We start from the raw sequence: 22,176 nt of genomic DNA on the forward strand, positions 1-22,176 counted from the left end.
TATTATTATTATTATTATTATTATTATTATTATTATTATTATTATTATTATTATTATTATCACAGGTAAATTTTAGTATTTCTTTAGTGTTAGTCACCTCCTCTATCTGGACATTATCCTTGTAACCAACAATCTTTACATACTGCTGACTGAACACTTCTGCCTTTTGAAGATCCTCGCAAACACAGTTCTTGAATCAAGTAATCCTGGAATGTCCTCCTTGGAACCCGTTTCTGCCTTAAAGTACCTATACATACTCTTTCATTTTTCACTAAAATTTGTATGACCACCAATTATGCTTGCCATCATGTTATCCTTAGCTGACTTCTTTGCTGATTCTATTTCCTAGTAAGTTCCTTCAATTTCCCCTTACGTCCACAGCCATTTCTAACTATTTCTTTCCAACCTGCACCTCCTCCTTAGTCTTTTTACTTCTGTTATAGTATTGTGGATCTTTACCATTCCTTACCACCTTTAAAGGTACAAACCTATTTTCACATTCCTCAACAATTGCTTTAAACCCATCCCAGAGTCTGTTTACATTTGTATTTATCGTTTTCCACTGATCATAGTTACTTTTTAAAAATTCCCTCATACCTGTTTTATCGGCCATATGGTACTGCCTAATAGTCCTAATTTTAATACCTTCCTTTCTTTCACATTTATTTTTAACTACTACAAAAACAGCTTCATGATCACTAATAACATCTATTACTTCGGTTTCTCTACGGAGCTCATCTGGTTTTACCAGCACCACATCCAGAATATTCTTCCCTCTAGTTGGTTCCATCACTTTCTGAATCAACTGCCCTTCCCATATTAACTTATTTGCCATTTGTTGGCCATGCTTCCTGTCATTCGCATTACCTTCCCAATTGACATTTGGTAAATTGAGATCACCCGTTACTATCAGAAAAGAGAAGATGAAGTACCTCGTGAGTAGCGATAAGCATTACAGAGTAAAGAGTGGCAGGATCTTTGTACAAGTCAACACATTAAAATATTTTGGAGCCATAATCAATGACCACAATTCCCTACAACAAAATGTCCAGATTTCAGGTGACCAAGTCACCTTCCTTTAAACCAGCCCCACTCTTCAAATACAAGCTCCTTTCTAGACACACACATATCGGGCTCTATCAGATGACTGAGTGCCTTATACTTCTATATTATGGAAATAAAACGTGGACAATGAAGAAAGTGGATTGACACCATTTAACACTTTTTAAAAATAGAATGTTGCATCAGATCTTTGGTCTCATCCAAATTAATGGAGAATGGAGGATTCAAAATTTTAACATCAAAGGACTACTCAGCATACCAAGTGTAACGCAACATATTCGTGGCAGACGTGTGCAATAGATTGAACACGTGAGAAAAATGGTCAATGTTTGTGCAATGTAGAGGATCTGGGATGGAACCTATGCCAACCTCAACCTACTTGGAACAACTCAAAGGAGATAGAGAGACAGACTTAAGGAGAACCTATCCACAATGCGTCTACAGCATGGATGACAGGATCTAGCATTGAACAGAGTGAAAAGGCAAGGATTTGTAATATTGGCCAGTCTTCCAAACTGACAGTGCCATCTATAATGATGTCATAGACATTTGAGCCCTAATTACTACAAATACAACCATCCCTATACTCCTGTTCACAACTGAAGAGAGATCCAGTTTTCCAGTTTCCAGCTTTGCAGTTGAAACCAGCATTTCTTCCTCTTACTCGCACCAATCTATCATCTTTCCTGCTCAACTTCTCATGGTCAGCTCTAGTTCTTTACCAAGTAAGGCTGACTTATTTTCCTGTCTGCCATGGTCTCCCTCGTTTCGTACTTCTATATCCTTGTTCTCTGAGAAGATGGCACTCTAATGCTTTCTACTATTAGGCTGAAAGCCTCAATGATACTCTAAACCCTTAAAAATCAAATGACCTATTGTCCGCACAGAACTAGAATGGGATTGACAGCTTCTTCAAAACATGTTCTCCAGCTGTGATGGGGATGGAGTGGGAAGAAAGCGTTAGCAGGTTTCTTGACAACCCACAATTTGACTGATCACATGTGACTAACCACAAAAGAGTGCGGGCCAGTAAAGAGCAGGGAGGGAAAGGTTAAGACAATGGTTTTATATTTTTTTGCAAGGATTTATTATCCACCTAATTAATACATTACATTAATTCACTTTGTTAGGACTAGTTTCAACCGTTGAATCTGTCATCTTTAGCTACTTTTTGACAAGATAGAATCCACAAAGGATATAGCAATCTTAAAAAAAAAAAAAAAAGTCTTATTGAAACGTCAATTAGGACCATGAATCTTCGAAAGCTGTAAACACACTGAGTCAAAAGGAACACATATACAGTGGAATTATAAATTACTATGTGTAGTCCATGTATAAATCTTCAATTTTGATATAATATAATAATAATTTCATGTGGCTATTTCTAGCCGAATGGAGCCCTTGTAAGGCAGACCCTCCGATGAGGGTGGGCGGCATCTGCCATGTGTAGGTAACTGCGTGTTGTTTTCAATTTTGATGAACAATTAATAATGTGAAAATTAACACTATCACTTCATTGGTCTGTATATACTGTATTTCACCGCATAATCGTCACCACCGCGTAATCGTCGCATCCTTTATTTTCAATTTAAAAAATCTGATTTTAAAATTTCATAGCATAATCACTGCACGTCCTAATTTTGTTCATCAATCTGTTTAAAAAGTAAATGGAACTGCAATGTACTGTAAGTTGCATATGAATGCGCAATTTTAATATGTATATGGCTTATCGGTCACGTGGCAACACAGTCATGATTGCGAGATGTTTATAAGGTATTATTTCAGATTACCCAGAATGAACTACTGAAATATGAAAATGGTAAATGATCTCGCTGGGTAATTTGAACAATGTTTAAAATAAGTACAGTAAACTACCAATTTCACGGACTATTAGGAGCTAAGAGTTCTCTTTAATATCAAAAGTCCAATAATGTATAAATCAATAAATAAGTACATAATACCGGTATACGTACGACATATGGCTTATCAGTAGTTTGACAATGTGGTCGCGAGACAGTGTAAAATTTATTCACCAGTGACATGAGTTTTCATTTGAAATACATAAGTCTGCAAGTTATTGCTTATCGGCAACATTGATATAGATGTTGATTCCCATAGGGTGCCTGAAATATTTGTCCCGAACGAGTAAATTTATAAAACCAATATAAATGGTCCGTTATTGGACATAAATTTTCCAGCTAACACATTCCTGGTTGCCAGCGTTTCGTCCCAGTGTGCTAAGTTGGGTTCATCAGTTGTTAAGTAGCACACCCATCAAGACGCATGTACTTTAGCACACTGGGGCAAAATGCTGCCAACCAGGAATGAGTTAGCTGGAAAATTTATAATGTCCAATAACGGACCATTTATATTGGTGTTATAAATTTACTCATTCGGGACAAATATTTCAGGTTCCCTATGGGAATCAACATCTATCATCTGATGGCCAAGCAGGCATCAATTTTTGGTAGTGAGACACGCACCAAATAATACTGTATTTTAAAAAAGACATGTTACTTGTATAATACAATAGGTCAATGTTATCTAGCCATTTTTAATGTTTTTCATGTAAAATAAGACTTGCTGTTAAAAAACTGTGGTTTAAAATGGCAAATGCTTTGTAGAATCACTTATCAATTTTATATGAATTTCTTGTACATAAGCTACACCAAACCATAGACTTTTTCAATCATATACAAAATAATTTTAGACGCACCAAATAATACTGTATTTTTTTTCAAAAAAGACATGTTATTTGTATAGTACAATGGGTCAATGTTATCTAGCTATTTTTAATGTTTTTCATGTAGAATAGGACTTGCTGTTAAAAGTATGCCAAGCATACATTCTATACTGATTCTATAGCATATTTTTACTTTTTTGAATGTTCCTTGCTATTAAACTTTCAATGGCTGATGATGGCATAGTGGATTGCCGAAACCGGTCCCAAAGATGTATTTTACAATAAGTTAAATAAATATGTGATGTTCTAAAACAGACCATTATGATAATGTATTGAATAGGTGGAACCTTTAGCTTTACCAAGCATTGTAAAATCTTGAGTCAATACGGACAAAAAATGAAGTTTTTAATACTAAATAGTGAGACAAAGTCTCTCATAGTGCATTGGCACTGCCGGTGGCCCCAAGTAGCCTACACAGTGGCCTCCAAGGTATGCACTAGCCATGCGTCTTGATAGGTGTGCTAGGTACCAACTGATGAGCCCAACCTAACACACGGGGGCGAAACGCTGGCAACCAGGAATGAGTTAGCTGGAAAATTTATAATGTCCAATAACGGACCATTTATATTGGTATTATCAGCAACGTTGCGGTGAAATACAGGCATCGCACATACTAAATTATCGGTAGTTTGACAACGTGGTGGTGAGATGGTATACAATTTATTCACCAGAAAAATTGTATAAAAATGGCCCTGCACATGAAATTAATGATATTGGTAAATACAGTCCTCTCAGAAAAAACACTATGTTGCTATGTTAAAATTAAGGGATATCTGAACTTTAAGATATTTTGTTGAGGTGATTAATTTGATATTATCTCTTTCTTTGTCCGATAAACACATATAAAATAAGAAGTGTGCTCTGCACATAAAATTATAGTAAATTTAGGTATATTTTGGTTTTTTCTCAATACAAATTAGTTTTTGATGTGAATTACATCACAAGTCGTTCACAAATAGATGGTACTAGATTCAACAACAAGTCTGTGTCATCATCAGCCAGTGATATGAAAGGTACAAGTTTCAAATTCCTACAATCAATATAAAAACACATAACAAGAAGTGTAAACTAGCTAATGTTGAGTTAAAATAAGTGTGATAAAAGTTTGGCACAAAAACTTGAGATATGAGTGAGGTGCATTAGACCATTGTGTTAAGTCTTTTCTTTGTTTTGTTTTTATCTTGATGTGTAGAGCAATGATGTTAAGTCTTATGCACACATTTTTGGTTACATTAGCTTGAGGAATCTAAGCCTTAAAAAGTTAAAAATAAATCATCAATATGATGAATAAAATTCTGTTTTATGACAACAGGTGTATTCGAAGGTGTCATAAAAGTCTTCAGTCAGGTGGTTCTTGAGGTGTTCATGTGAAGGTCATAATTTTTATAGAGCCATAGTTGAATTCCCAGTTCGATGTGGGACCAGAATGACCTAATAAGAAAATGAAAGCCAAATTAGGTAAGAGAAAGATTAAAAGGCAAGTGAGGAAAAAGAAAAATGTTAAACTCACCTTGCACAGCGTGTTGAGGTACTTAACGGGCAGAGAGGAGCTGGACAACTGGTTGTTTGCGAGAGCAGAAAACGATGGCGATGAAGTGAGTGGGGAGGGGAGAGAGGAGGAGCTAGGGGAAAGGGGAAACAGGGGATTACTTTTACGGCGGGGCAGAGGGGTGGGGCAGTAGTGGTAGCGGACGTGGGTAGGTACTATGCACGGCGTGGTAGATAGAGTTCAGATTTAAAGACCTAGCACTTTTAAAAATGATAATGAGGAAATCGAAAAGAGTATTAGGCTTCTCCGAAATTTCATTTATGTACAAAGCAATTTTTGATTATGTTAATAAGAGGACCTTTCTTTACTATTTCAAGGATTTCTAAGTAGTAGGACATTTTTACTACTAGTTTGTTGTCTTCTGTGTTTCAGTGGACACTAAATCAGTTTGTATATCTGTTGTGACACCTGTGTATATAATGAATTGCCACAAGTACCCCGTGGACGATTTACAGACCTCATAGGACTTTATACTAAATTTGGCAGCCTTTAGAGGGATGTATGTTTTCATTCCAAGTCTGCCCTTCTATAAAATCAGTGATTCATCTAAGCAAATATTTTCATTCATGTTATAGAGTGAAGAGTACAGTATTTTTCGTTTAGGTGTGTGATGATAGGAGTTACCTTAAACAACTTTTTGCTGCCTTCATAGTTTTCAAGTTGTGAATTTTCAACATGTAAAAATCTAGTTATCAGTTCAAACCTTTCCTGTGTCTCATTACACTGTAGAATACAGGCGTGTCAAGAATAGGATTTTTACTCAAATATGATTTTATGGAAGGCTTCTGAATAATTCCCATGAGCATCTGCAATCCAAAATAAACACACAGTTCATCAATATCCACGTTTTTCCAGTCACGAACTCTGGACCGTGGTGTCAGGTCATCATTCTTTGAATTCAAAAAGTCATTGGCATAGCAATTTGTCTCGTTCGTAATTGTACGCAATATCTCGTTATCGAAAAATAGTTTAAATACTTCTGAAACGTACTGTACCGGGTTTACAACACTGCATGTTCCAATAAATGGTATTTTTTGTGGGGTGTATGAATCATCCACTTTGCCCCATTTCCAGTCTTCTTGTGTACGTTGACGCTTCACTGGCAAGACACTTTCATGTTCAACATCGCTATCGTTCACAAGTATTTATTTATTTTCCACCTAGTCGATACAATGATTGCTTAAGGCAATTTAATGGTTAAAAGTGGTACATGTTTTGTATATTATCAACGTCTTCAGCCACATAACACTGTTTAGATGAAAAATACATAAATTGACAAAGTAATGCTTTAGAGCAAGTGTCCTTAAAATTAACATAAGATGTTGATAATACATGAAACATGTATCACTTTTAACCATTAAATTGCCTTAAGCAATCATTGTATCGACTAGGTGGAAAATAAATAAATACTTAGTTGTGAATCTATTGAAGTGCAATACGGACCATGAAGCTAATTTTATGTAATCACTATCATTGTTACTGTTTACACTTATGTCGTTATTTTCACGGCTTTCTTCTGGCAAAAAAATCTTCATCACTTTCATCACTGTCAAACTCACTACCACTATCAAATACTATAATATCACTATCACTCAGTTCATCTAAACATTCTACAATATGTCCAGACGTGAGATTATACGGTGTACTCTGACCTGCCATGCTTTCACTTGAAACAACAGCAGATGGCAACGCGAAACCAAGACGTATTTTATCACAAAGTTACAGTTCTAAGCCAAAGAGAGAGAGAGGGAGAACCGAGTCTCAAGGTTTCATATGTCGTGTAGTACAGAGAAATGTCATGAGATGGTAGAGCTAGAGTCTTTTGGAACAAGTGATGCGCTCAACGTGATTATCAAGTGCATTCGCCGATAGATATACGACTACCACGCACGTGACATTCACGTGCTCCCATCTTGAGAGGTTTAAACTGTTAGTAACTTTGAAAATGTCTCCATTAAACGTGAAGGTGGAAAATGTAGTGGCCTTGAGTTTTCTTTCATTAATTTTAATCTAAATGAAATTTCGATTTCCTCATTATCATTTTTAAAAGTGATAGGTCTTTAAATCTGAACTCGATCTTCCACGCTGTGCATAGTACCCACCCACGTCCGCTACCGCCACTGCCCCACCCCTCTGCCCCGCCGTAAAAGTAATCCCCTGCTTCCCCTTTCCCTAGCTCCTCCTCTCTCCCCTCCCGACTCACTCCACCGCCATCCCTTTCTGCTCTCGCAAACAACCAGTTGTCCAGCTCCTCTCTGCCCGTTAAGTACCTCAACACGCTGTGCAAGGTGAGTTTAACATTTTTCTTTTTCCTCACTTGCCTTTTAATCTTTCTCTTACCTAATTTGGCTTTCATTTTCTTATTAGGTCATTCTGGTCCCACATTGAACTGGGAATTCAACTATGGCTCTATAAAAATTATGACCTTCACATGAACACCTCAAGAACCACCTGACTGAAGACTTTTATGACACCTTCGAATACACCTGTTGTCATAAAACAGAATTTTATTCATCATATTGATGATTTATTTTTAACTTTTTAAGGCTTAGATTCCTCAAGCTAATGTAACCAAAAATGTGTGCATAAGACTTAACATCATTGCTCTACACATCAAGATAAAAACAAAACAAACAAAAAAAGACTTAACACAATGGTCTAATGCACCTCACTCATATCTTAAGTTTTTGTGCCAAACTTTTATCACACTTATTTTAACTCAACATTAGCTAGTTTATACTTCTTGTTATGTGTTTTTATATTGACTTCAGGAATTTGAAACTTGTACCTTTCGTATCACTGGCTGATGATGACACAGACTTGTTGTTGAATCTAGTACCATCTATTCGTGAACGACTTGTGATGTAATTCACATCAAAAACTAATTTGTATTGAAAAAGGTGGAACCAAAATATACCTCGTTTTACTGTAATCCCAGTTCAATACGGACCATTATGAAATTTTTAACCTTTAACATAAAATTATGGATGTGTGGACAAAAATGAACAAAATGCATGAACATAAGAGGATATACATTTAACAACATGCAGTAAGCATCTATTAACACAAAGCAATACACAATCAATACATTTTATGAAAGGGATCAAACATACGTTCCTAATCCTAGTCATAAAAATGTGGATGAAATAAAAGGAAAGAAATATATGTCTCACTAACCACTTAACTCCATAATTAATGAGTGGTATCATCAGATTATCTGAAACATGAAAAAAAAATTAGATAGGTACGTTAAAAAGAAACTATGCACACTAGCATAGAATGGAAAGGAATGGTCCTGTTGGAAAGGAAGGTTGCAAAGGGTAAATGCAGGAACAAATTTATTCAGGATGGAGACATCACAAATGTATATAAGGTACTATTACAGATTACCCAGAATGAACTACTGAAACATGAAAATGGTAAATGATCTCACTGGGTAATTTGAGCAATGTTTAAAATAAGTAATTACACTAAACTGTCAATCATGGACTATTAGGAGCTAAGAGTTATCTATAATATCAAAAGTCCATTAATTTGCAAATCTTAAGAATTGTATTGACAATAAAAGATCTTCACTAGTATTAATGAAGGGCTCTTTCTCTGTGACAGTTATTAATTATAATTGATGCAAAAGAGATACCCCTAAGAAAACTGTACAGTCCCTCTCAAAATAGTCCCCAGTAGTGTGTAGCACACATGGCCAGTAATGTGAAAGCCATGGTATCTCTGTAGCACCGTCTTTTCTATAAATGGTGCAAATGGAGCGGTCTATATCATCTGAAGAACTTTGGGAACAGTTCAGAAGAAGATGCCATGAAATACTACCTTCATCTTTGGTATCAAATCAAAATTACAAGGCTTAAGTTCAGAGACCAGCCCCATCGAGCGTATAAATCAGTCACTGGTTGCATGGCGTACCCATTCATTGTCCTGCAAAATGATGGGAGGTGTCCAGTGTTGCCAACAGTGAAATAGGATTACCCACTAAATGGCTGCTTGAAAACCACTAGAAACACCATAAGCCTCCCCTCCTGAAGCTTTGTTGAGTTACAAAACTACTACAGTATATCAACAAAAAAAGTAAGTATATCCTTGTAGTTCAAAAGTATTTGAAATATATTTCACGATGAATTTACTTCATAGTTCAAGATCACTGATGTCTTCGATAGAAGCCACGGAGGAAGAAGCAGTAGTAGAAATAGATGTCTGATATGTTTTCACAGTTCGTATGTACTGTAATACTGCGTTTATAACTATGTGGTAGCATCCTTCCCAGTCCTGCCCGCACCAATAAAAGCAAAGCTCATTCTATTCTTTGTTTTAGTTTTAATAATGTTTTACTGACTAAACATTCTCTCTAATTCTACATTTGACCACGGCATTACTAGGCGCGGCAGTGCGAATGTTGCCAGCTCCTGAAATGGATTGGTGTTACTTGCACTGCAGCATTTCATCACTTTGCACTAGACATTAACTGATTCTATGGTTTGAGACTATTTTACAAAGGACACAATTTTCCATATGATATATTCATCTTTGCGCTTCATCCAAGTTACATGATTCAAGGAGGAGGATTAACGACTCTGTAACAACCTTACACACATTTGACACTGAAAGAAGTGACACTTTAGTATGAAAGAACGGTGCTCTGAAGCGTTCCTTGCTTCCATATTTTTAAGGGAATCCCCTACAGATCAGCTCCGCTTACAGCCCAGGTCTTTCCTGGCTCGCCTTCTGTTGGCATTATGAACGTCAATGTCAAGAACTTAAATTTCAACTACTCCATTTTTATACTCTCTATCATACTACAGACAAAACTTCAATAAAAAACCCACCAAAATATCCATTGACACAAGCATGAAAAAAACTAGATTTCCCACTGCCCACCATGTGTTAAAACTTACCCACTGACGAAGAATAAAAAAAGCCTAGATTTAGTGGGCAAACCACCGTGTTGGCAACACTGGAGTTCCCTGCAAAAGAGTCGCTTCTTGAACGTAATGTTCCAGAAATGAAAAGTAATATGTACTGCTTTGTCCTTCGAGTTAAGGTATGTGTTAAGATAATGCTATCACAGTCATACACCAGAATCATCATCACCAGGGAACAGATTTATATGTAAATACATATCTCTTTAGGAAGCTAAAATGAATTATATTTTGCATCATCTTTATGAATCACGATGTGTGGAGCTGAAAAATGGAGTATTCAATTTCCATATTTTAGAGTTTAGCACATATGTTCCATATTCTTCGTCATTAAAATCAATATAGTCCATATTTTGGCTAAAAAGTATTAAATTATATTAAATTAGCAGTCCTCTCAATAATGGAGAGATAAATTAAAAATCTATATTCAAAAACTTAATATTTTAACTGGTGTGCAGGTCATTATCATGCCTGTCCACGTCTGGGCTGATAAAATAAGCTGATAAGCGGTGCGAAGAAAGAGAGAGGTTGAGCCCAGAAGTGGTGGAGATCAGCCAGTCAGTGACTTAACAGTCTGAATCACACTTACAGCACTGATAAGCTGCATTACGTAACATTGACTGTCTCTGTGCCATAATTTCATAACTAGGGAAATCTCATTAATCGACGATGTGCTAGTGGTTTCCGGATTAGTTCGTATTGCGAGCATTCCCTTTAATTGCTTCATAACTCCATCTAGTTCACTACCAGTCATTCACAGTTTGAATTAGCAGTGAGACAGATCATAGTGTTCTTATAAGTTCAGTGTGTGCAGTTGTATATTGATATGCAATGAAGACATTAACGTTGTTACAATATGCCTAAAGTAGCTCAGTCAACCAGTTTAAAATTTAAAAGTTACGTATCAGAATTTTTTCTGCTTTACATTGCATCGACACCGATAGGTCTTATGGCGACGATGGGATAGGAAAGGCCTAGGAATGGGAAGGAAGCGGCCGTGGCCTTAAGGTACAGCCCCAGCATTTGCCTGGTGTGAAAATGGGAAACCTCGGAAAACCATCTTCAGGACTGCCGACAGTGGGGTTTGAACCCACTATCTCCCGATTACTGGATACTGGCCGCACTTAAGCGACTGCAGCTATCGAGCTTGGTCGTATTAGAATTTAAAGATGGTTTATCAACTGACAGTAAGATATTATTTTGTAATTTGTGTCATTGTACAGCGACATCTACTCAAAGGTTCCTTGTGCAACAGCACGTTTCAACCAGTAAACACCAGGCTAACAAACAACGAGATTCCAAGCAGAGACAGCTGTTTCTGACACAACCAGCAACTTCCAGTGTAATGTCCGAGTTCAACACCGATCTCTGCCGTGCTCTCATCTCTGCTGACATACCTCTCTTCAAACTGAATAATCAGTGCTTCAGGGAAGTCCTTGAGAAATATACTAAATGATCCATGATGAGTCAACGTTCAGAAAAATGTACTGTTCAGCCATATACGATGAAACTGTTCGGAAGATAAGGCAAGAGATTAAAGACTGTCCAATTTAGGTTTCCATTGATGAGACAAACAGACAAAGAAGGCAGGCTAACTGGCAACGTAATCATTGGTTTGTTAAGCGAAGATTATTGTAAACGGATTCTCTTACACTGTGATGTTCTAGAAAAGTGCGATAACAAAACTATAGCAAAACTGTTCAATGAGGCTATGGCTATCCTCTGGCCACAGGGCGTTAAGTGTAATAAAGTGTTACATTTTATTAGTGATGCCACACCTTATATGATAAAAGCCGAGAAGGGCATGTTATAACCCCCGGAAGCGTGAGTAGCAAAACACAGATGGCACACACACACACACACACACACACACACACACACTCTCTCTCTCTCTCTCTCTCTCTCTCTCTCTCTCTCCAGAGTAAAAATATCAGGATGGTAATTCCCAGAACCAGACACACCCTCTAGATGATTAGCAACTATGGGTGGATCAGAGACCATACTGCCAGCAATTGAAATTCCTGGTATGAAGGATGTTCCTTGTATCACCAAAAATGCAGATGAGGTTAGTCCACACCTGAGATGATGGTATGGACGACACATAACTTTCCCATGAAGCTTTCTTACTCTGTCGAATCACAAGTTGTGCCTTAGCACCTAGTTTCTTAAATGTTACCAAGTTGGCCACAGTAGGCTGCCTTAGTTAGTGTTTATGAGAGCGACATCTCTTTTATAGCTGAAGCAATTTCTTCGTTCCACCAAAAAACGGGTTTTCATTGGGGAGTCCTAGGAAAGGGTGGAATGGACTCCTCACTGGCCGCAAGAACAACTTGTGTGATGTGCGACCTGACAATTCTGAATTCCACATCCAGAACATCAAGGGGCTGTGTGATATTGATATTATTTATATGTTTGAGTTCCTCTGTACCAGAGGCAGAGAAAAGGTGTTCATAACGTGCAGGGAAATCATACCGAGTTCCCTACACAATGTCATCTGGGCGTATTTCGGATATGAAGAAGTGGGATACAATCTAAGAACTACCTTCTGAAGGATGACGAGGTGTGCCAATATTGTGGCTACCAAGATAGTAGGAACAGCAGAAAGCAAGGAGTGAGGCGAGTGCAAGCTTGGAATGCCACTGTCTACACACCTCTCCACATGGGATACGTAAGGGTCGTGCTGGGAGTATCGTCATATGCTGATAGCCCTGATAGCTCCATGCCATAGGATGCCTGGGTGGAGGAGTGAGGCAGCGCGCGAGGTCAATGTCATTACCGCGCCAATACCTGCCCTTCCTCTTTCAATACCTGTTAAGGGTACCTCATAATCTCAAATGTCTTTCTGTTACCTTCCTTTATCCAAACATTATTAACTCCTAACACATTCAGACAATTCCTCTTTAGTTACTCAGCCAGTTCTACTCCTTTCTTCCGTAAGCCCCATTAAACTATAGACAGTACCCGTCAAATTCCATTTCATTCACAAAGTTGTTTCCAAAGAGTCCCTGACCTGTCAAATGAAACCGTGACTCTTATTCCCATAGGTCCAAGACTTGCTTAAAACATTCTGAACGTGCTCAGTAAATTTTGTAAAGTAAGATGCTAGCCTTACTTACACATAGTCTTGATGAGAATAACTTCTCCTTGAATAATATATTTACAGACCACCAGTAGACTGAATAGTCCTAGCCACCAGAGCAAAAGGAGGGGTTATGACTCAAAATATGTCCGAGATGCCCGTTTTTATTCTATAGCAACCAGAGACCCGATTATCAGGACCACTTATTACGCCACTCAGCCAATGCTCATAGTTCATGAACTAGGATGCAACTACAGTAACCCACACCAAAATATCACATCAAAAATCATATCAAACATTAAAATTGCAGCAACTTATAGAATAGCTCTTTCAAACCTTTTGTTAGTAATGGAGTATCATGCAGATTCATCATAATGGGCACTGATGGTCCAAAGATGTCTGTATCAAGCAATCCCACCTCCTTTTCAGGCTCAATCACCTTCAGAGCAGTTGCTAAGTTTACTGTGGAAAAAGAAATGGCAAAAAATATTATTACTATTGAAACACACTTTTAATGGAGAACTAAAATTAATCACTAATATTTGTTTACCTGCTGTTGTTGATTTACCAACACCACCTTTACCAGACGCCACAAGCAAGATTTGCTTAACTCCAACGATAGGTTTCCTTTTAGGGAGGCCTCGAGCCATCATTTCTCTTTGCTTCTTTTCTACTTCAGGATTAGTACTTTTAAAACGGCTCTGAAATTTCCACAGTAACCAACATTACATCCATATGAAAATTGAAGAAAAGTGAAGGAAACATAGTACAGACACTTACTATCCTTTTGTTGATAGGCATCAAAACATAAGGCTATATATAAACTCTAGGTGTAAGTCTGAGCAAACATGTTAACTGAGATAAGTTTACTTATTTAGCATACAGCTTTTAGTGCCGGGACTGTCCAAGGACTAGTTTGGCTCGCCTAGTGCAGGTCTTTCTATTTGACGCCTATGGGCGATTTGCGAGTCTGGGTGTGAGATGATGATAATAAGGTAGGGAGAGGGTGAAACCAGGTGTCAGTATATACAGCCTACTCCTGTTAAATAACACCAAGGGTTCTGGTGATTACAATTTGTATACCACCACATCTCCAATCCTGCTGGCCAACATTCTGATGATGAAAATTTTTTTCAACCAATGGAAATTTAACCGGCTAACCACAGTGTCAGACCGCATAAACATGATGACTTAACTATTATGGCCACTAGGAGGGCTACCAAGGGAGAAGTTTGATAAATTTCCAAATTCCTTGAAATTATTTTTTAAAAAAAGAAAGAAAAAAAAGAATACGTAAACAGACAGGGAATGTGCCACCTGGGAGACTGCCCTAAATGCAGACCAATGCTGACTGATTGAATGTTAATGGTTTTACATACCATTAAGTTTTACAGTTTATAATAATAATGTTATGGGGTTTACATCCTACTAACAACTTTTACAGTTTTCGAGACCCTGAGGTGCCAGAATTTAGTGCCACAGGAGTTCTTTTACGTGTTGGCAAATCTACCGAAACAGGGCTGATGTATCTGAGCAATTTCAAATACCACCAGACTGAGCCAGAATCGATCCTGCTAGTTGGGATGAAAAGGCTAGAACCTCAACCATCTGAGCCACTCAACCCGGCTCTTTTACAGTTTTCGGAGATGCTGAGGTGCCAAATTTTCTTATCTTGCAGGAATTCATTAACATGTTAGGAAATACCTGGAAACTGTCCCATGAATTTGAGCTCAGAAATACAGCACTGTACCGCCTGAACTACTCAGCCCGCCAGAGGTACTTTCGCCCCATCAAAAAAATAATTAAAACTGAAAGGACTTTTTCTCTTGGTGAAACAACTTGACTTTCACCCCATTTACCATCATACCATTGTCTGCTGTCCATCTCACAAATTTGCTGAGGTCTTTTTGCAGTTGCTCACAAGACTGTAACTTACTTATTACATCTATAACATCATTTAAACACCAGGTGAATATTGTTTTATGCAAACAACAATTTTATATACTGAATGTTCTGAAAACATCTGTCCTTCTGGTACGCATAGTAAACACACTAAAATGGATATCTTTGCATTTACAGCTTACACAAAAATAGGAACCTGTTGTCATAATATTATTATTAAATAAAAGAAACCAGGTGTGCACTCTCTAAATGATCTGATATATAAATGTCTGTGAAACATGAAGTGAACATTGCAACCTTGTTAAAACTATTACGTAAGCTGTAATCTACATGCATTCAACTGCAGTGTAATTTTTCTTTTCTTTTACAAGTTGCTTTAAGTCGCACCGACACAGATGTCTTATTGTGATAGTGGGACAGGAAAGTGCTAGGAGTGGGAATGAAGCGGCCATGGCCTTAACGTACGGCCCCAACATTTGCCTGGTGTAAAAATGGGAAAAAATGGACAACCATCTTCAGGGCTGCTGACAGTGGAGTTCGAACCCACTATCTCCCAAATGCAAGCTCACAGGTGCACGCTCCTAACCGCACAGCCAACTCGCTCGGTACAGTGAAGTTTAGGGTAAGAGCAAGGCAAATGGCACGGTACACTGTCCTAGATGTGATAGGTTGGAGGCTGCAGACACACACTTTTTTATAGACTTGATATAGGCTTTTTGGTCTTTGCCGTGTCAAGAAAATAAGGTGAAATTCCTTACATTTCGCAGAGAACTTATTACAGCTTCAAAATCCTGCCTATGGAGCCCCTGCTTTAGCTGTAGACGGTAGGGGTAATATTTATGCACTTGCAGTATTCGTAGCATGGAATACTGGCTGATGTTCACCAGTTGTACAATTCCAGGTGTACTGTTTTGTGGGTTATTGCGAGCTGTATCCAGAACCGCCTCCTCATTTTCAACACATTACAGTATTCTGTCAGACAGGTGCTAGTGTTTAAAGTACCTTTCTTGTTTGTAAATGCCTTTTAACACTGTGGAATGTCTTTGCAGTCGGATGTAGCATGCCTGGATACAGACTTGCAGCCCACAACAAATCCTCTGTTGCTTCCCTGCAGATAAAGAACATCATAGTTAACGATTTTCATTTCCATGTTGGTGATTACCTAGTTTCGAAAACTATTACAGAGGAATGTTCAACCAATCAACACTATAGAAGTACAATATCAATATTTGAGTTACCAGTTTTGGTCCTAAGCTTGTCACCTTGATATGTGTGTGTGAGCAGTCAAGTAGGTTTGGTTAGGGCAATTTTTTTGTCATCTGGTGGTTTTGGCGAGCCATCACTCGGAGCAAACCCTGACTAGCTATTTATAATGAGAACTGTGATGTTGGATAGGTAGTAGGGCCGATAAATGAACTATGTTTCATCCAGCACGTCGAGAACGTCCATGTCTTCATATAGAACAGTATGTATGCAAATAATTACAACTCTAATGTAATGAATTATTGTATGAGTACTGAATATCTATTTAGATCTTACTTAGGCAACTGTGAAATTATTGGATGTTGAGTCAAACCAATAAGGAACGTTTGTGAGCAAGCTGAGATGACAAGGGCAAGCGACAAGTTAGTTCACGGAGAGAGGGCGCTCTCCAAGCCTCCTTCGTGCAGTTCAAATTTCTGTGGCTAGCTCCATGTTACTTGTCTCGCCAGCACAGTCAGATAAACAATGTGTGTGAATGCAGAGAGAGACTGATTACTTACATACGATGAAATCTTAGCTAATGGGGTCGATGTTTAACACTGTATTTCTAATTGCAATCTTCAGTTTCAGATGTGTCATTCATAATGTTGGATTGGAACCCAGTAGTGGGCACTGGGAATAAAAAGCATTCTTCTATTGGCACAACTTGACTTCTGGTCTTTTTAAACAAAAGTCCCTTGTACAAATTCACTTGTAACGAGACTATTTACAAAGAATTGTACCGATCTTCAAGTTCAACACATCAAGAGCCCGTTCAAACAGCCATATTTTCAACAAAACTTTTTTTGTGTGGTATCAATACTCAAGCCAACAACTCTTGCTCGAAAAGTGGTGCACCTCATCAGTTTTACAGTTTTAAACATTCTCCCTTGACATTCTCTAGAAAGAAATGTTGCATTTTACTTGATATATTCACCAACCAAATCATATTTTTTATTCTTTTACATGTGTTAATAACATCCTTGTTGTATTTTAACTTGTCTCTTGCCTATCAACTGATGACGTCCAAAATGTGGACGAAACATGTCCTGAATTATCATATTTATGTTGTCTTGAAAAAAAAATAACTACTGGTATTGTAAAGGTGGAATTTTTTATTAAGAATTTTAAAGATTATGTTAAATCTGACATCCTGCCTCATGTAGGTAGAGGTATAAAATTCACGATCTGTGAGACAGTAATAGTATTGACCGTAGTGTTGGTCATGGATGTTATATTTGACTGCTGGTACAGTTGTGAACTCCGTTGAATTCATATTTTTGGTGATGTATAGAGGACGTATATTTTCCTCCATTCACACTCACCTGCATCGTGTCATAATTGGTACTTACAAGGCACTTTTGTTATTTGACTCTGATTGTTTGATTGTGTAACTTGGAGTTTGTGCCTTGTTTCTGTTCTTTTCAGTGATACACTCCTTTGGTCCATCTCAAACCACTATGACCGGGCGAGTTGGCCGTGCGTGTAGAGGCGCGCGGCTGTGAGCTTCCATCCGGGAGATAGTAGGTTTGAATCCCACTATCGGCAGCCCTGAAAATGGTTTTCCGTGGTTTCCCATTTTCACACCAGGCAAATGCTGGGGCTGTACCTTAATTAAGGCCACGGCCGCTTCCTTCCAACTCCTAGGCCTTTCCTATCCCATCGTCGCCATAAGACCTATCTGTGTCGGTGCGACGTAAAGCCCCTAGCAAACCACTATGTTTTCATGCATATGAACTTGACGTCTACATGTCTCTTGGCATGTAACAGACAGTTATTTGATTAGGTTTTTTGTAGTAATGATAATAATAATAATAATAATAATAATAATAATCCCATTTCTCAGTATTTAATTATGTATGTTGAAAGTTGGGATTTTTCTCATGCCTAGTTGCATAAATCCGTGCTTAGTTGTCGCAGTAGGATAATATCTTATGATGATGATTTTTCTTTCTCTATAATAAGAATCTTGTAGACTCACTCTCTATTCATTTAGTCGATTCCGACTCTCCGCGACCCCACGAACTAAAATAGGCCAATTTTTTCTATCCTGCACTGCCTCCCGAAGATTTCCCAAGCTGGAATTTAGTACTTCTGTGATGCCATCAATCCATCTCATTCTTTGCTGCCCTCTTCTCCTTGTGCCTTCGACCTTCCCCAGCATTAGGTCTTTTCTAGTGAATTGTGTCTTCTCATGATGTGTCCAAAGCAGCTTAGTTTTTGTTTCAGGATTAGGCCATCCAAGAAACACACTGGTTTTATTTGTTGTAAAACTGACCTATTTGTTCTCTTCACAGTCCATGGGACTCTAAGGATTTTCCCCCAACACCACAATTCAAAGGAGTCTATTCTACAGCGTTCAGCTTTTCTTATGGTCCAGGTCTCCCATCCGTACATCACAACTGGAAAAACCATAGCCCTTAGTATATGGATCTTTGTTGTTAATGTCATGTCTCTACTCCTTAAGATATTGTTAAGATTGGTCATTGCCTTTCTACCAAGTAGCAATCATCTTTTGATTTCATAGCTACAGTCACCATCAGCAGAAATCTGTGAGCCAAGATAGTTGAAAATGGAGACTACCTCCATTTTTTCTCCTCCTACATGCCATGAATTGACAGGTGTAGTTGCCATAATTTTTGTTTTCTTGACATTCAACATTAGTCCAGCCTTTGAACTTTCTTCTTTCACTTTCAGTAAGAGGGTATTTAAGTCTTTGTCATTTTCTGCCATCAGGATGGTATCACCTGCATATCTCAGGTTGTTTATATTTAACCCAGCTATTTTGATTCCTCTTTCTTCTTTATCTAACCCCACATTCCTCATAATGTGTTCCGCATACAAATTGAAAAGGTAAGGTAACAATATACAGCCTTGCCGTAATCCTTACTGAATCTTGACCCATTTAGTTGTATTATATATGGTTCTCACCGTAGCTTCTTGGTCAGAGTATAAGTTCCGTATGAGGTTAATGATATGATCTGGTACTCCCATGTGCTTAAGTACTTTCCATAATTCATTATGATCGAAACAGTCAAAGGCTTTAGCATAATCAATGAAGCAGAGAGAGAGAGACATCTTTCTGGAATTCTCTTGCCTTCTCCATTATCCATAGGATGTTACCGATTTGATCTCTGGTCCCTCTTCATTTAGACACCTTCCATCATTTAGACACCTTAAGATCATTGTTATAATTGCGAATTCCCTGTGAGAGTTTAATAATATTTTCCTTCTTCTACCCAGATATTTCTGTGGTATTAGTAGTAGTGGTAGTAAATGTGTAATGTGTAACAATGCACTTTGTTTGCATATGTTTGCATATGATGTTTTGCCACAGTGTTATTTAGCGGTTTTTTTGTTTTTTTGTTTTGGGTTAAATCTTGGCTTGGATGTTATTCGTACTATGGCAGGATGACTCAGGTTAAAAGTAAAAAAATTGGTAGTATTATTGGTGTGTGTGTGTATGCGCATGTGTGTAGACTTACTTTCATTTGTTGCATTAGAGAACAGGTGCCAAATTGTGTCAATTCAAAAATTATATTAAATTTAGTTGTTATTTTCTCAGTCGACTTAACTTTATTTTAGCAAGATTTAGTGTACGATCAATGAAAATCTACAACCTGTTTTCCAGACAATAACTGGGTCAGGGATGGAATGAATGAAGCCCCCATCTTGTGGCGAGGATAGGAATTGTGGAGGCTGCCGAAGCCTGTCGCACTCCTTTGAGGCAATGATTAATGACTGACAGATGAAATCAAATGATAGTGGAGAGTGTTGCTGGAATGAAAGATGACACGGAAAACCGGAATACCCGGAGAGAAACCTGCTCCGCCTCCGCTTTGTCCAGGACGAATCTCACATGGAGTGACCAGGATCTGAACCATGGAACCCAGCGGTGAAAGGCCGACAAACTGCCGTTTGAGCCACGGAGGCTTATTAGTGCAGGTTATAAGTTTCATTTTTTGTCTGTATTGAAGATCTATTTGTGATATGAATTCTTATAATTTTGTTAAATACCACCTATTCAATACAATAAAAATGTAATAAAACTTACATATTTATTAAGTTGTTGATATGGTACACGTTTCGCTCCTTTTTCGTGAGCATCATCAGCCAAATATCATTTACTTAAGGTTATATAAGATCATGAATCAGGTTTACAAGCATAATTTAATCCAATAGAATAGATTCATGATCTTATATAACCTTTAGTAAAATATATTTGGCTGATGATGTTCACGAAAAAGGAGCGAAACATGTACCATATCAACAACTTAATAAATATGTAAGTTTTTATTATATTTTTATTGTATTGAATAGGTGGTATTTAACAAAATTATAAGAATTTATAGCACAGGCTTATTAGTGTACGATCAATATGTTAATAAATGAGGAATAATCAGTGAAATGTATCAAATCATGTTAAGGGCAATTTCATAAATATTTTCAACATAATGTAGGTAAATGCAACTATTTATTTTTGTATGACACATTTAATCAACTGGTGTTTCGATGATTTTGAGTGGCGGAAAGTGTGGAGCTTCTTCGCTACCGGTCCACTGCTAATGTGACAGTCTTGCATTGCTACTCGCAGTTTGCTGTATCAGAAAGTGTTGTTACTCCTACCTGCAAATGGTCCAGTGATACAGCCATTCGTTGTCATCGACCTGTACCATTCAGAGAGGTTATGACAAGGACAGGATGGAGACATACTGGTACAGTGTTTATTATTTCATGTGAAGGAAAGAAATGCACAGTAATCTACTTCAATGCTAAAACATTTCTACAAATTATTATTACAAGTTGCTTTAAATTGCACCGGCACAAATAGGTCGTATGGAGACGATGGGATAGGAAATGACTAGGAGTGGGAAGGAAGTGGCCGTGAACTCAATTAAGGTACAGCCACAGCATTTGCCTAGTGTGAAAATGGGAAACCACGGAAAACAAATTCAGGGCTGCCGATAGTGGGATTCGAACACACCATCTCCAGAATGCAAGCTCCACAGCTGGGCACCCCTAACCACACGGCCAACTTGCTCGGTATGATGATTATTATTATTAATGGCTGTTTATATTAACATGGTTAAAATATACTCAAACATCACTTTTGATACTATAACTTTAAAAAAATTTTTTTTTGCTATTTGCTTTATGTTGGACCAACACAGATAGGTCTTATGGCGACGATGGGATAGGATAGGCCTAGCAATTGGAAGGAAGTGGCCGTGGCCTTAATTAAGGTACAGCCCCAGCATTTGCCTGGTGTGAAAATGGGAAACCATGGAAAACCATCTTCAGGGCTGCCGACAGTGGGGCTCGAACCCACTATCTCCCGATTATTGGATACTGGCCTCACGTAAGCGACTGCAGCTATCAAGCTCGGTAACTAAAAATTTAATCTGGCAAGTATGATGAATGAACTTTTTAAATTCACAATACTGAATTTTTTTTTTAAAGTCAGATGTTTCAAAATGGTTATCGGCGATCTCTTGTAACGATTACAATCATGACAAATTTTACTTTTAATAGTTACTTTTTACAAAACAAAAAGTAATTCTTACTTGTAATTTACTTCTTGAAATAAAATTGTGCCGGGCTGAGTAGCTCAGGCGGTAGAGCACCGGCCTCCTGAGCCCAACTTGGCAGGTTCGACCCTGGCTCAGTCCAG

The 22,176-nt window shown here is 37.9% G+C and overlaps 1 protein-coding gene across 3 annotated transcripts in view; it reads right to left on the bottom strand.

Annotated features, from left to right (window-relative positions):
* Positions 1–22,176, bottom strand: part of Nubpl (NUBP iron-sulfur cluster assembly factor, mitochondrial) — a 116,188-nt gene that overhangs the window by 80,657 nt on the left and 13,355 nt on the right. For all 3 annotated transcript variants that reach the window (XM_067137296.2, XM_067137295.2, XM_067137293.2), the window contains 3 exons: positions 13,912–14,062; positions 13,698–13,823; positions 8,532–8,571 (listed from right to left, as the gene is read on the bottom strand). In XM_067137296.2, the coding sequence (XP_066993397.2) occupies positions 8,532–8,571; positions 13,698–13,823; positions 13,912–14,014 (269 nt within the window). In that variant the 5' untranslated portion in view covers positions 14,015–14,062. The remainder of the gene's footprint in view (positions 1–8,531; positions 8,572–13,697; positions 13,824–13,911; positions 14,063–22,176) is intronic.

The sequence above is a fragment of the Anabrus simplex genome, chromosome 1 (genome assembly GCF_040414725.1).
Source record: "Anabrus simplex isolate iqAnaSimp1 chromosome 1, ASM4041472v1, whole genome shotgun sequence".
Lineage (NCBI taxonomy): Eukaryota > Metazoa > Arthropoda > Insecta > Orthoptera > Tettigoniidae > Anabrus > Anabrus simplex.